This window comes from Lolium perenne, chromosome 2, assembly GCF_019359855.2.
Source record: "Lolium perenne isolate Kyuss_39 chromosome 2, Kyuss_2.0, whole genome shotgun sequence".
NCBI classification, from domain to species: Eukaryota; Viridiplantae; Streptophyta; class Magnoliopsida; order Poales; family Poaceae; genus Lolium; species Lolium perenne.
The window spans coordinates 205743873-205759405 of record NC_067245.2 but is presented as its reverse complement, the minus strand read 5'-3'; the positions used below and the strand labels follow the sequence as shown (position 1 = coordinate 205759405).

The window sequence follows — 15533 nt, the reverse complement described above, 5'->3', positions numbered from 1 at the left end:
AATCATATAGCAAAGACTTTTCATGAATAGCACTTCAAGACAAGCATCAATAAGTCTTGCATAAGAGTTAACTCATAAAGCAATAATTCAAAGTAGAGATATTGAAGCAACACAAAAGAAGATTAAGTTTCAACGGTTGCTTTCAACTTGTAACATGTATATCTCATGGATATTGTCAGCATAGAGTAATATAATAAGTGCAATAAGCAAGTATGTAGGAATCAATGCACAGTTCACACAAGTGTTTGCTTCTTGAGGTGGAGAGAGATAGGTGAACTGACTCAACATTGAAAGTAAAAGAATAGTCCTCCATAGAGGAAAAGCATCGATTGCTATATTTGTGCTAGAGCTTTGATTTTGAAAACATGAAACAATTTTGTCAACGGTAGTAATAAAGCATATGCATCATGTAAATTATATCTTATAAGTTGCAAGCCTCATGCATAGCGTACTAATAGTGCCCGCACCTTGTCCTAATTAGCTTGGACTACCGGGTCATCACAATGCATTGTTTTTACCAAGTGTCACAAAGGGGTACCTCTATGCCGCTTTGTACAAAGGTCTAAGGAGAAAGCTCGCATTGGATTTCTCGCTATTGATTATTCTTCAACTTAGACATCCATACCGGGACAACATAGACAACGAGATAATGGACTCCTCTTTTATGCATAAGCATATAACAACAATTAATAATTTTCTCATTTGAGATTTGAGGATTGTTGTCCAAAACTGAAACTTCCACCATGGATCATGGCTTTAGTTAGCGGCCCAATGTTCTTCTCTAACATATGCATGCTTAACCATATGGTGGTAGATCTCTCTTACTTCAGACAAGACGAACATGCATAGCAACTCACATGAAATTCAACAACGAAAAGTTGATGGCGTCCCCAGTGAACATGGTTATCGCACAACAAGCAACTTAATAAGAGATAAAGTGCATAATTACATATTCAATACCACAATAGTTTTTAAGCTATTTGTCCCATGAGCTATATATTGCAAAGGTGAATGATGGAATTTTAAAGGTAGCACTCAAGCAATTTACTTTGGAATGGCGGAAAAATACCATGTAGTATAGGTAGGTATGGTGGACACAAATGGCATAGTGGTTGGCTCAAGTATTTTGGATGCATGAGAAGTATTCCCTCTCGATACAAGGTTTAGGCTAGCAAGGCTTATTTGAAACAAACACAAGGATGAACCGGTGCAGCAAAACTCACATAAAAGACATATTGAAAACATTATAAGACTCTACACCGTCTTCCTTGTTGTTCAAACTCTATACTAGAAATTATCTAGACCTTAGAGAAACCACATATGCAAACCAAATTTTAGCATGCTCTATGTATTTCTTCATTAATGGGTGCAAAGCATATGATGCAAGAGCTTAATCATGAGCACAACAATTGCCAAGTATCACATTACCCAAGACATTTATAGCAATTACTACATGTATCATTTTCCAATTCCAACCATATAACAATTTAACGAAGGAGAAACTTCGCCATGAATACTATGAGTAGAAACCAAGGACATACTTGTCCATATGCTACAGCGGAGCGTGTCTCTCTCCCATAAAGTGAATGCTAGGATCCATTTTATTCAAACAAAACAAAAAACAAAAACAAACCGACGCTCCAAGAAAAAGCACATAAGATGTGATGGAATAAAAATATAGTTTCGGGGAGGAACCTGATAATGTTGTCGATGAAGAAGGGGATGCCTTGGGCATCCCCAAGCTTAGACGCTTGAGTCTTCTTGATATATGCAGGGGTGAACCACCGGGTGCATCCCCAAGCTTAGAGCTTTCACTCTCCTTGATCATGTTGCATCATACTCCTCTCTTGATCCTTGAAAACTTCCTCCACACCAAACTCGAAACAACTTATTAGAGGGTTAGTGCACAATATAAATTGACATATTCAGAGGTGACACAATCATTCTTAACATTTCTGGACATTGCATAATGCTACTGGACATTAATGGATCAAAGAAATTCATCCAACATAGCGAAAGAGGCAATGCGAAATAAAAGGCAGAATCTGTCAAAACAGAACAGTTCGTATTGACGAATTTTAAAATGGCACCAGACTTGCTCAAATGAAAATGCTCAAATTGAATGAAAGTTGCGTACATATCTGAGGATCATGCACGTAAATTAGCTTAATTTTCTGAGCTACCTACAGGGAGGTGGACCCAGATTCGTGACAGCAAAGAAATCTGGAACTGCGCAGTAATCCAAATCTAGTACTTACTTTTCTATCAAAGACTTTACTTGGCACAACAAAACTCAAAACTAAGATAAGGAGAGGTTGCTACAGTAGTAAACAACTTCCAAGACACAAAATAAAAACAAAGTACTGTAGCAAAATAACACATGGGTTATCTCCCAAGAAGTTCTTTCTTTATAGCCATTAAGATGGGCTCAGCAGTTTTAATGATGCACTACTTAAGAAATAGTATTTGGAGCAAAAGAGAGCATCAAGAGGCAAATTCAAAACACATTTAAGTCTAAAATGCTTCCTATGCATAGGAATCTTGTAAATAAACAAGTTCATGAAGAGCAAAGTAACAAGCATAGGAAGATAAAACAAGTGTAGCTTCAAAAATTTCAGCACATAGAGAGGTGTTTTAGTAACATGAAAATTTCTACAACCATATTTTCCTCTCTCATAATAATTTTCAGTAGCATCATGAGCAAACTCAACAATGTAACTATCACATAAAGCATTCTTATCATGAGTCTCATGCACAAAATTATTACTCTCCACGTAAGCAAAATCAATTTTATTAGTTGTAGTGGGAGCAAATTCAACAAAGTGGCTATCATCATATATAGGAGGCATATTGTAATCATAAAAGAAAATTTTCTCCTCAATGCTTGGGGGACTAAAAAGATCATGCTCATCAAAGCCAGCTTTCCCAAGCTTAGAATTTTCCATAGCATTAGCAACAATGGTGTTCAAAGCATTCATAGTAATAGCATTCCCATTAGCATGCATAAAAAGTTCCATGGGTTTTTTAATTCTCTCTTCAAACACATCATGTCCTAATTCAAGATAAAGTTCATAAAGATCTCTCATATTTTTGTTGTTTTCCATTATGCTTAACTAGTGAAATAAAAACATGCATGATATTAAGTAAAGTAAAACAAGTAACTAATTTTTTTGTGTTTTTGATATAGCAAACAAGATAGCAAATAAAGTAAAACTAGCAACTAATTTTTTTGTATTTTGATTTAGTGCAGCAAACAAAGTAGTAAATAAAACTAAGCAAGACAAAAACAAAGTAAAGAGATTGAGAAGTGGAGACTCCCCTTGCAGCGTGTCTTGATCTCCCGACAACGGCGCGAGAAAAGAGCTGTTGCCGTGGGAGGCAATTCTCTGTGGTGTAGCTTTTCTTCAGTTCCCGGCAACGGCGCGAGAAAAAGAGCTTGATGGCGTGTATTTCACACGTTCGTTGGGCAACCCCAAGAGGAAGGTATGATGCGCACAGCAGACAAGTTTTCCCTCGTAAAGAAACCAAGGTTTATCGAACCAGGAGGAGCCAAGAAGCACGTTGAAGGTTGATGGCGGCGGGATGTAGTGCGGCGCAACACCAGGGATTCCGGCGCCAACGTGGAACCTGCACAACACAACCAAAGTACTTTGCCCCAACGAAACAGTGAGGTTGTCAATCTCACCGGCTTGCTGTAACAAAGAGTTAACCGTATTGTGTGGAAGATGATTGTTTGCAGAAAACAGTAGAACAAGTATTGCAGTAGAGTGTATTTCAGTAAAGAGAATTGGACCGGGGTCCACAGTTCACTAGAGGTGTCTCTCCCATAAGATAAACAGCATGTTGGGTGAACAAATTACAGTTGGGCAATTGACAAATAAAGAGGGCATGACCATGCACATACATATCATGATGAGTATAGTGAGATTTAATTGGGCATTACGACAAAGTACATAGACCGTCATCCAACTGCATCTATGCCTAAAAAGTCCACCTTCAGGTTATCATCCGAACCCCCTCCAGTATTAAGTTGCTAACAACAGACAATTGCATTAAGTATTGCGCGTAATGTAATCAGTGACTACATCCTTGAACATAGCACTAATGTTTTATCCCTAGTGGCAACAGCACATCCGTAACCTTAGTGGTTCTTGTCACTCCTCCAGATTCACGGAGACATGAACCCACTATCGAGCATAAATACTCCCTCTTGGAGTTACTAGCATCAACTTGGCCAGAGCATCTACTAATAACGGAGAGCATGCAAGATCATAAACAACACATAGACATAACTTTGATAATCAACATAACAAGTATTCTCTATTCATCGGATCCCAACAAACGCAACATATAGAATTACAGATAGATGATCTTGATCATGTTAGGCAGCTCACAAGATCCGACAATGAAGCACAATGGGGAGAAGACAACCATCTAGCTACTGCTATGGACCCATAGTCCAGGGGTAGACTACTCACACATCACTCCGGAGGCGACCATGGCGGCGTAGAGTCCTCCGGGGGATGATTCCCCTCTCCGGCAGGGTGCCGGAGGCGATCTCCTGGATCCCCCGAGATGGGATCGGCGGCGGCGGCGTCTCTGGAAGGTTTTCCGTATCGTGGTTCTCGGTACTGGGGGTTTCGTCACGGAGACTTTTTATAGGCGGAAGGGCAGGTCAAGAGGCGGCACGGGGGCCCCACACCACAGGCCGGCGCGGCCAAGGAGGGGGGCCGCGCCGCCCTATGGTGTGGCCCCTCCGTGGCCCCTCTTCGTCTCTCCTTCGGACTTCTGGAAGCTTCGTGAGAAAATAGGCCCCTGGGCTTTGATTTCGTCCAATTCCGAGAATATTTCCTTACTAGGATTTCTGAAACCAAAAACAGCAGAACAAAGAATCGGCACTTCGGCATCTTGTTAATAGGTTAGTTCCAGAAAATGCACGAATATGACATAAAGTGTGCATAAAACATGTAGATAACATCAATAATGTGGCATGGAACATAAGAAATTATCGATACGTCGGAGACGTATCACCGATCTCTGCCTAAGGCCACCAGATGCACGCGAGTCAGACGCGCGCCAGCGAATGGCACGACGCGAGGGGCGCGTTTGATTGCCTGCATCCCCCTTGGCTCGCATCCGCCCAGCTTTTTTCGGCCCGTTTGGTTGCCTGGTCGAGGTCGCGTTCTTGCACGAACCGCTTCTCAAAGCACCCTCGGGCCAGGCCCTGGAGGAACGCCCGGTTCGTCGTTTTTAGCAAGCCACACCCGTTTCCGCACAAGTGGAGAACGCGTCGTCCTCGCAGAGCCACCGCGGGAGATGGCAGGAGCTCGCGCGGGACGGCGAATTCTCGGCGGGCTAAATTCGGCCACCAAGCTTGAATTTTCGCCGCCGTATATAGGGGCGCTCTCACCGGCAAATCCAAATCCCCCTTTTACCCCCATTTCGAGCTCATCCGCCGTCCCGATCTAGCGACATGGTCGACTCTACCTCACCCGCACGGTCGGTGAGGCTTGCGGCGGCGACGGCGGCTGTGGAGGTGGCTACTGGCCACGGAGGATGGTCGTCTTCTTTGTCTGCGTCGATGACTTCGGTTGTGGTAAGATTCTGCAAACCCTAGCCTTAGATCTAGAACTTTTGGGGTACACAACCGGGGTCTGAACGAATCCATTGTAGGACATTCTTTCGTCGCCAGTGGATGTTGTGGAGGTTTTTCAGGTTCCATCAGACTCTACGATGGGGACGGTGGTGCTGCCTGCATCTTCCACTGGGACGGTGGTGCTGCCTGCATCTTCGCCAGGGTCCCCTGTTTCCCCTACCTCGGTGCTGCGTGTGGCTCCTTTGACTGTAAGGCCGATCTTACCTACCTCGCTGTTCATTGATGTGGTATTGGTAGTTCATAGATATGCTAGTGCTTAAGGATTTCCATGTGGTAGTTCATTGATCTGCTAGTGCTTAAGGATGTCCATGTGGTATTTCATTGATCTGCTAGTGCTTAAAGATGTCGAGGTGGTAGTTCATTGATCTTCTAGTGCTTAAGGGTGTCCATGTGGTACTTCATTGATCTGCTAGTATTTGTCATGTAGGTGATCATACCTTTAGGCTCCATTGATCTATCTGCGCCAACTGTGAATGCTCAACCATCTCTAATAGCAAGCAAATCAGCCATGGTTTGGAAACCTGAGCTATCAGAGTTTGTGCTGAACCGATTGGTTCAGCTCGTCCGTAGCGGCGTCTGCTTCAACATGGGATTCAAGGAGCAGCAGATGAAGAAGGTAGGTGCAGATGTTCTTGCATTCGCCGGCGTACATGTCACCACTCTTCAGCTTACAACCACATCAGAAACTGGAGGACGAAGTTGAGCGTCATCATGAAGATGAAATCCGATCACATTCTGGACTGGAGCGAAGATGGTTTCTGCTTATACGGCAGTGATGAAGGGGCGGCGGACGAGTACATCGAGGTACGAAGCCTCATTGAGTTCCTGCATTGATCTGAAAGTATATATATGTCAATGTCGTCCGCACTAACAGGTGTTCCTTGTGGATTGCAGCGGTACCCGAAGCACCGTCAGTACGTCGACACCCCTATCACCAACTACGCTTAGATGAAGACGATCTTCACTCCCCGGTTCGTCTCCAAGGCGTAGCTGTTCCAGCCTAACTTGCTGGCCAGGGCCAGGGGCGAAGCTCTCCTTAATTAGATCAAGGCAGGGCAGCCGCCCTACGTTGATTTTTGGTGAATACATTTAGATGCACATGTTTTTCTAAAAAATTTGTGTGATCGTGCATCGAAAACAGACTCTGTATGAGAAATTTATGCTTGTTTTAGTGAACATTGTGTACAATCGACTTCGCACTCGAAACATAGACTCATATTATAGGTTCAATGTAAATAACAATAATTCTATATTTCTATTATAGAGATTTATCATGAATCTTAGTATATGCAGGATAACTTTGTGATATTCATTATTCAAACGTGTAGAGTTGAATATTTAGAGATTTCTTGATATTTGAAAACACATCATGATTTCATCAAAGACATTATCACCTCATTGAAATGGTGAATTGGAAGGGTTTCTTGGCGACAAAGATCTTTAAGACCTAGTTGCTCACGATGGATATTTAAAAGTTTTAATCGATAAAATTATTCTTTTTATAAAAAAAAGTAAAGCTTTGTCATTGAGGTGGCATTATTGTTATGTTTTTTTGGGTTCTACTTATATCAAACATGTATTTGTTTTTATCGTACTAAGTTATTTCGTTAGAATTATATATATATATAGCATTCATGTCTTACGACTATTTTGGTATTTGCATCATTTTTTTATTTTGTCCTACCTCAAATTTTTTCGTCCTTCGCCACTAGTCAGGGCTATCGACTTCATTGCAGACAATGAAGCCGAGTATGCCGTCTACCGTAAGCTGCAGTCACCGGAGAGGAGGACCTGGCTTAAGACCTGGCTCCTCAACCAGTTTCCTGCTTAGTGCTTCTGCTTCGTTATCATGATCCGCTGATTTTGGGAGGTGGTCTTGTATCCCTCCATTAGCTAGGACGTGCTACAATCTGATCCCCGATTTGTAATGATGAATTTGTTCAAGGTGGTATATAATAACCCCTTGTGACGAACCTGTGATGCATCACGAAGTAGTTGCTTCGTTCGTGATGCATCGCCCACTAAGAATAGTTGCTGTGTATTACCAGCTCTTTCTGATGAACTGAATCTCATGTGTGCTGTTATTCAGTACAAGGTAACCTCACCACTCTAAGTGAAGGGTTACCACAACACTGAGCTATGTGCAACCAAACAGGTTGTGGGCTGCACGAGCAGGAAAGAATGGACTGGAAACGGGCGACCAAACGATGGGGTCTAGATTCCTTCTCCGGCGCGCAAAAGACCGCACAGGCTACCAAACGACCCGCCAAAAGTAACTCATGCCCCATTCGCGACGCGCAGGGACTTCCATCTCGCTGACGCAGTTCATGCAGGAAATCGACCCAGTCAACCAAACGCGACGCGTCCGAAGGTTCCTCCACCAGCGATGCTGAGTACTCAGACGCGCGGGAGCTAGCTGCCACAGCCGCATATGGGCATGCTTACCCTACCATGCACGTGCAAAGTGCCTCACGACTGGATGAATTCACTCTTGTGGACGTACGTGCCAAAATTTTCGCTCGCACCAAAATTTTCCGTTTCCTTTTTGATGCGTGTTAAAAAGTTGAAGTATGCGACTGCGGTAAACTAAGGTACTACGTACATCTTAGTGAAAACCCAAGTACGAACAAAACTCAGTGAAATCCGAGTACGAGTATAACTCAATGAAACCCGAGTACATTTATATATGTGGAAACCCGATTACATACGCACATAGCTATGAACAAATCTGAGCACCCCAAAGTACGTGTACAACTTTTAGTGAAAACCCAAGTGCACTTGTGTACATGGACCAAGCTGGAGAACTTTCTCAATCGTGTCAGCTTTAATTTGTCCATCTTTTACTGAGATCATCTTGCTAAATTTAACATTAATTAGTATACTACTTAGTTAAGGGGTTGCTAATTTTCATTGGGTCAGCTGACCCCAACGAGGCAGCTCTGTCCCTGCTTGCGTACAAAACACGAGTACAGTTGCATATGAATCCGAGTATATCAAAATACGACTACAACTCAGTAAAAATCCAAGTACAGTTACGTACAAACTCCAAGTACAACCTTACTAGTTTTCAAATACGGATTATTTTTGCGTAAAACCTATCAACCTGGGAATTAATTTTGAACATCACCACACACAGATCTCAAAAGTGAAAATGGTTTGTAATTTAGATCACCAGTTCTCAAGGTCTTTTATTCTAAAAAAACCAATCTAAAGGGATAAAAAAAGGAAACACTGAGACAACACACCCTGACCCGTGTATCATTCCATCACTTATTCTCACATTGCTTCCTCTTGTAAGTTATAACACGTGTTGAGCAAGGCGGTCACTTCGCCCAAATTCTCTGACACCAAAACAAGCCATGTGTCGCATCATGGAGAATAGCTCCGAACCTTCGCAAAGGTTCCCCTTTTTTAAACGACTCCATGAGTAAGACTGCATAGTATATTGTGACATGCCATAAGTTACAACTCCATGTCCCATAAAAGCATCTCCAACATGTGAGTAAAATACATCACCAAAAAGCAAATATACATCACATGTTTTTGTGTTTTTTTTTTCAGTTTTTGAATCACCTAAAAAAATTGTGCAATTTTAGGTGATGTAAAATACATCACCGATGTTACAAAATTCATACAAAGTTCTAAACTTTGGCACATTTCAAATGAAATTCAGACTACAAGAAACCGGTGCTGCTCCTCACGCGACGGTGCGCCCTTTTTTTGTTGAGGTAAACGGCGCGACACATTTTGGCGGGGCTCGATCTACAAGCGAAGGGACGCAGCGGTAGCTGAGACGGTGACAATCGACGACAATCGGTGGCGGGACGGTGTAGGAGAGAAAGCGAATGATTAATTGATTGGAACGACGCACGCGTAGTGTCACATTTTAGAGAAGAGCTAGTGGCATCACGCATGAGATTTAAGATTTGCCCCCATGCATTGCGAAATCCACCTTCACCTCGCGTTTGGCGATAGGGTAGGGGGAGACGGGCGAGAAGAACAACGAGGAGCACGTTGTGTCAATGACAGGGCTAGCCCTCCACTCATCGTATGGTCACCGTCTTGCGTCGGCGCACCCGCAAGGAGCATTGCAGGGCGGTGATCGCCTCGAAGCGTCGTTCACGCTATTCGGCCCGTCGGACTAAAAAAACTTTTACAACACATGACTATGCATAGTTTCCTGTCCTATACCTCCCTGAAGTCGTTTAGAGCATGTTTGGGAGGTGTAATAATTTGAGATTATAAATATTTCATGGTTCTGAAAGTAATAATTTGAGATTATAAATATTGGCACTTTTTTATATAGTTGATCAAACTTTGATAACCTTATCCAAATATTAAAATGTTATAGGCATCCTATTATTTTGGTATAGAGGGAGTACTGGTTTGGTTGCCTCTTCAATTTGTTCCGGCCGTGAAAAAGCATTGCGCAGCGAGAATCTCGTGTTCGCGTGTTTACCAAGCAGTTTCCTAAGAATCGGACTTTTGACCCAGCCAACCAATACTTACCGTATTTTACGCTGCTCATCTTCGAATCTTCGGGATGGCGCCCTGCATGGACTCTATAGTAAACATGATTTGTTTCTCATAATGTGCGATTGATTATCTAACCAAGATCAGTTCGCCAACCTGTAAACGTGACGTCTCCTTCCCCGATATCGAGTGCCGCTCCAAGTTATGGCTTCTCTCCAACCGCAGGAACGGGCGCATATAAAACCTTCTCCGCTCCGCATACACCTCTGCGCCCATCTCCCCATCCGTTCCTCCTTGCCCTCCCTCTCTGTTCCCCAACAAAAGCCATGGCTGTGCAGGCGCACAACCTCTCCCACGACCTCCACGTCTACAACAGCTTCAGGGGTCTGCCTCTGATGGAGGAGATGACGGACCGTTCCCTTTACCTGGACGGGCAGGTCCAGCGCGCGCCGGCGGTGGCGGACATTGATCTTGCCTGGAACGACAACGCCTGCGGCCACGGTTTCGTGCAGAGGAAGCGGACGCGCATGGTTGCAGCGGCGCCTTCTTTCTTGGAGAACCCGCACGCGCAGGGGCTTGTGCCCGTCGGCGACGTGCTAACCAGGGCGGCGGGCTCCGGCGCGGCGTCCACCAGCGGGAGGATCACCAATGCCACCAGCCTGCAGCACGACCTGCTCTCGACGCTCTCCCATCAGTGCACGGAGATCGATGCGCTCGTAAGAGTCGAGGTACCATTCTCTTTTTTTAGATAGAAACCATTCTCTTTTCTCGGCGGTTGGAATCGAGTTCTTGGTCTACTCGAACGGTGCTCCGATTCGCGCTGGTTCTGACTGGTGGACGTTCTGCCTGCAGACTGAGCGGATGCGCGCGGGGTTGGAGGAGGCGCGGCCCCGGCACGTCAGGGCGCTGCTGTCGGCGGCGGAGCGTGCTGCGGCGGGCCGCCTGCGTGCCGCGGAGGCCGCGCTCGAGCTCGCGCGCTGCCGCAACGCTACCCTGTCGGAGAGGCTCGGACAGATCAGCGCGGAGGGGCAGGCGTGGATTGGCGTCGCCAAGAGCCACGAGGCCGTCGTGGCCGGCCTCCGCGCCACCCTCGAACAGCTGCTACAATCTGCCGCCGCGCAAGGAGCGGCAGGAGAGGAAGCCGACGCCGAGGACGCGCTGTCCTGCTGTTTCGAGACCCCCACGGGAGGCGACGATGCCGCGGACGACGGCGAGGCGGCGTCCAACAAGTCCAGAGCGGCGTGCAAGGCCTGCGGCGAGGGCGAGTCGTGCGTTTTGGTTCTGCCGTGCCGGCACCTGTGTCTCTGCCCCGCGTGCGACGCCGCTGTGGACAAATGCCCGGTCTGCGCGGCCACCAAGAACGCCTCCCTCCATGTCCTGCTTTCTTGATCCAAGCTTGCGCGCCTGTGGCCTTCTCTTCTCTCTAACGGTTTGTCATAGCTAAAATCTGTTGGCGTCAGCGCGCTTGGTCTTGCTACTTCATCGCGCCGAAACCCAGCGACATGCCAAGTAAAATAGTGTTCAGTTCGCTAAGTTTCTTCGAATGAATAGCAGTACTTCTAGAATTTGGAAGCAGGTGTGGTGGAGTCTCAGCTCTGAAGAATAGCACCTGCGTCTAAATAATTAAATATACAGTTGCTCCACGGAGTTGCAGAGCGTAGTACTGCGAATTTTTTTAATAATATGAATTAATTATTTAATTCTAGGACTAGCACGCGTTTTTAAATATTTTTAATAATGTGACCGGGTCAGATTTCAGCTGACCGGTCGGATGGTAGAAATCCGACTGGGTGTCGGCTGCTGGTCGCATTAGATGGCATACCAGTTGGTCGATAGCTGGCCAACTGGTCAGCTACAGACCGGCCTTGTTTTCGATGATTTTCATGTTTTCGATGATTTGCAAGTTTAGGGTTAGTAGGGGTGATATCTCCTGGCACTTCCGGCGCCATTTTTAAACGCTACAACATAGTGATACATAGGTCATATATAATGTATGAAACATAGGTGATGCATAAATAAATGTCTGATACTATGGACAGCGTCTGCGCTGTCGTGGGGGTGGCGTAGCACGGGGTGTCCAACCGAACCTGTCCGGGGCCCTGGCGTTGCGAGCAGGGATCCATGACCCGGACTCGGGGTCGAACTGCATCTCCTGTGTGGTCTCTGGTGGAGGAGTCTGCATACCGACATAGTTCTGTCGCGTGTTGTAATACTCCATGTGCTCAGGATCCTGATCACTAGCTCTCCATGAAGGATTGGACGCAGCGTGCTGCGTGTATCCTCCTCCTCCCATGAAAGGGGCCTGCTGCTGCTGCCACTGGTTGGAAGCAGCTTGCTGCTGATAATCCTCAAACAAACAGTGCTGCTGGTACTCAAAGTCGTCGAAGGAAGGAGTGTGATGTTGCTGCCACGACGAACCTCCTGCCTGGTCGGGAGGTGCTGGTCTGGGTGTCACCGTCGGTCTGAGACGTGGTTGTGATCTGTGCTGCTGGTACTGAAAGTCGTCGACGGAAGGAGTGTGCTGCTGCTGCCACGATGAGCCTCCTACCCGGTCAGGAGGTGGTGGTCTGGGTGTCTCCGTCGGTGTGAGACGTGGTCGTGGATCGTGTCGTCGCTGCTGCTGTGTGGAGGGCCGCGGTGGAAGGAGGTGGCACCGCGACGTCGGAAGTACAGCTGCATGTGATAGCTGAGTAGATCCCACGTAGCTTCTCCTAGAGACGCCTCAACCAGGACACCTGGTGGTCGCGCGATAGAAGAGGCGCAGTGGACACTTGACGTGTGTACCGAGCGACTTCATCTTGTAAGTCTGAAGTCATCTGACCCTGAAAAATCATGGTAGCATATAATCTGTAGAACCCAATATATAAACGGCAAGTATGTTGTTGGAATCGAAAAGTAGTACATACCGCGTGCTGTCGACTGCCGGCTGTAGACTGAGTCGGGTACATATCGTGCATAGACGCTGGAGGCGTCTCAGCGATCTGTCGGCGGGATGAGGCGCACTCGCGTGGTTGCAGTGTACCTCTGCAGATATGCGTCAAACTTATGTGGATCAAACTGCTCATCGTGATGCCAGACGTGTGTTGTCGCACCATTCCACTCAGCAACAAACGAGCCAACCTGGTTCTGCATGTATCCATTTTCTTCGTCACCATTATCAACCTCACCGTCTTCTCCTGTGTAACCATCACCCTGACAACTATAAACATCTTCCGCATGGCTGCTCTGTTCAGGCTCGTACAGGCTCGTAACCACCGCCACTGTCGGGTGCTTGACTGCTCTGGCTTGATTCGTAACCACCTCCTCCACCGTAACCGCCTTCAGGAGGCGCTACCTCCTTCACCACCAGAAGAACTAATACCACAGGGTTAGTTCCTCTCCTATCAGACCCTTTTAACCAGCTCACCCACTTAGAGGTATCACCTACAGGCCTTAGATATCAGAAAATGTTTGATAACGACTTAGTCCACAATGCATGCACACCCACTGTGTGCACTTCAGGATTAAGCTCGAAACATTCTGTCAACCAGACCTTCACCTGCTCAATTGTTCATGTTCTAGGGGCAGTCAAATTCATCTCTAAAGATTTGAACTCACTCAGATCAACTCCCATCTCATTTGATCGGACACTACCAAACCATAGTAAAATACTATCTTCACTATATCTGTCATCTTTGGTCACCTAAAAAAATTCCGTTCGCGTCAACAAACGTAACTACTACACAGCACATAACACTAACACCAACAGCAACCCACATAAACCTACACAGTTAACACTACTATGCAAAGATTAGGGTTTACCCTTGTAGCGTGAGCAGCCTCTCTAACTGCAGCAGCACAAACAACACGCAACAGCTTAGCACCAGCACCAACCCGCAGCAGCTAAGCCCCTTACACCACCACCAACCTCCACCACTTCATCACCATTGCTGCTAAACAACACCATCAATCGTTTCCAAACCCTAACCCATCTGTAGATCGGGATTCCCTCAACTAATAGCAGCAAAATGTGAAGTTTTAGTGGCTAAATCCGTGGGGATCTGCGAAAAAACAGAGAGTTTTTTCGAGCTTTCTTCGTGTAGTCGACGAATAGGGAAGAGAGCAGGAAAGAAGAAAGGAGGAAGAAGAAAGGAGAGACCGTGGCGAGCTATGTCTGCGGGCGGGCAGAAGGAGCCATGCCACGGTCTGGCGTCTAGTGTCCGATCGGAAAGCTACTGTCCGACAGGGTGCTGTTGGCTGGTCGGCCAAAGCTGCCACCTACAATCGGTCTGCTACCGTCCGATCAGTCGCCTGCAAGCCGACCCAGTCACACTTTTGAACTTTTTTGAAAACGCGTGCTATTCCTGGAAATAAATAATAAATTCGTATTATTAAAAAATCGCGCGTAGTACTTCCAGTTCCAGATGATGCTTTATTTTTTTAGAAAAAAATTGCGTGGTAGATAAGTTTAACTCGGAGAAAAATGCAGCAATAGAATAATAGAGTGCAGTTTCAAGTTTCAACATCAAGATAGAGCTCCCATTGCGCATAGGACGATAGATCGTTGTCAAATGGATTTTATCGAAGGTAGATGCCTACATGAGGCCATGAGGGAGCGCTTGCCTTGCATGAGATTGTTCACGAGCTACACTTTAGGAAGTAAGAGGGGTTGTTCCTAAAGTTGGACTTCGAGAAGGCTTATGACAGGGCAAACTTGTACTTTCTTCGGGAGATCCTTCTTCGCAGGGGTTTTTCCGCAATGATGGTCCACAATCTCATGCAGTTGGTCAAGGGTGGCCAGACCGCGATTAATGTTAACTGATAAATCGAGCATTTCTTCGATAATGTGAGGGGTGCAGCAGGGAGATCCGCTTTCGTCGACCCTGTTTGATTTCTTGGTGGATGGCCTGGCGGCCATCCTGGCCAAAACCAACACGACTGGACATATTCAGGGTCTGATGCCTGCCTCATCTTATACCTGGGGGGGGGGGGGGGGTTGACGCATCTTCAATATGCTGACGACACAATGATTTTGATTGAACTTACAGGGGTAGGGATTGCTAATCTTAAGACCATGCTCCTATTATTTGAGAAAATGTCAGGTCTGAAGATTAACTTTGACAAGAGTGAGGTGGTGGTGATGGGGATCCCACCGGACTCACAACGTCGGGTCGCCAATATGCTCAACTATCGACTCGGAAAGTTCCCAATCACTTACTTGGGCCAACCAATAAGTGACAAGCCTCTAAGGATAGCGGATTGGGAATTCCTTCTGGAGCTGGTTGGGCATAGGGTTGACCCGTGGCAGGGCCTCTTCCTAGGGGAGGCGGGATGCCTTGAGCTGACAAACTCATGTCTGTCGAGCCTCCCATTGTTTGTTATGAGCTTGTACTTGCTCCATGATGGGCACGTTTTTTCTGGGAGG

At 46.1% G+C, this 15533-nt stretch overlaps 1 protein-coding gene across 1 annotated transcript; it reads left to right on the top strand.

Moving 5' to 3' along the window:
• The first annotated feature begins 10348 nt into the window (after nucleotides 1-10348).
• LOC127321092 (probable BOI-related E3 ubiquitin-protein ligase 3) lies at nucleotides 10349-11832 on the top strand. The gene is made up of 2 exons (XM_051350129.2): nucleotides 10349-10857; nucleotides 10982-11832. Exons 1-2 carry the CDS (start codon nucleotides 10456-10458, stop codon nucleotides 11516-11518), a joined length of 939 nt encoding a protein of 312 aa, XP_051206089.1. The 5' UTR covers nucleotides 10349-10455; the 3' UTR covers nucleotides 11519-11832.
• Nucleotides 11833-15533: the final 3701 nt, after the last annotated feature.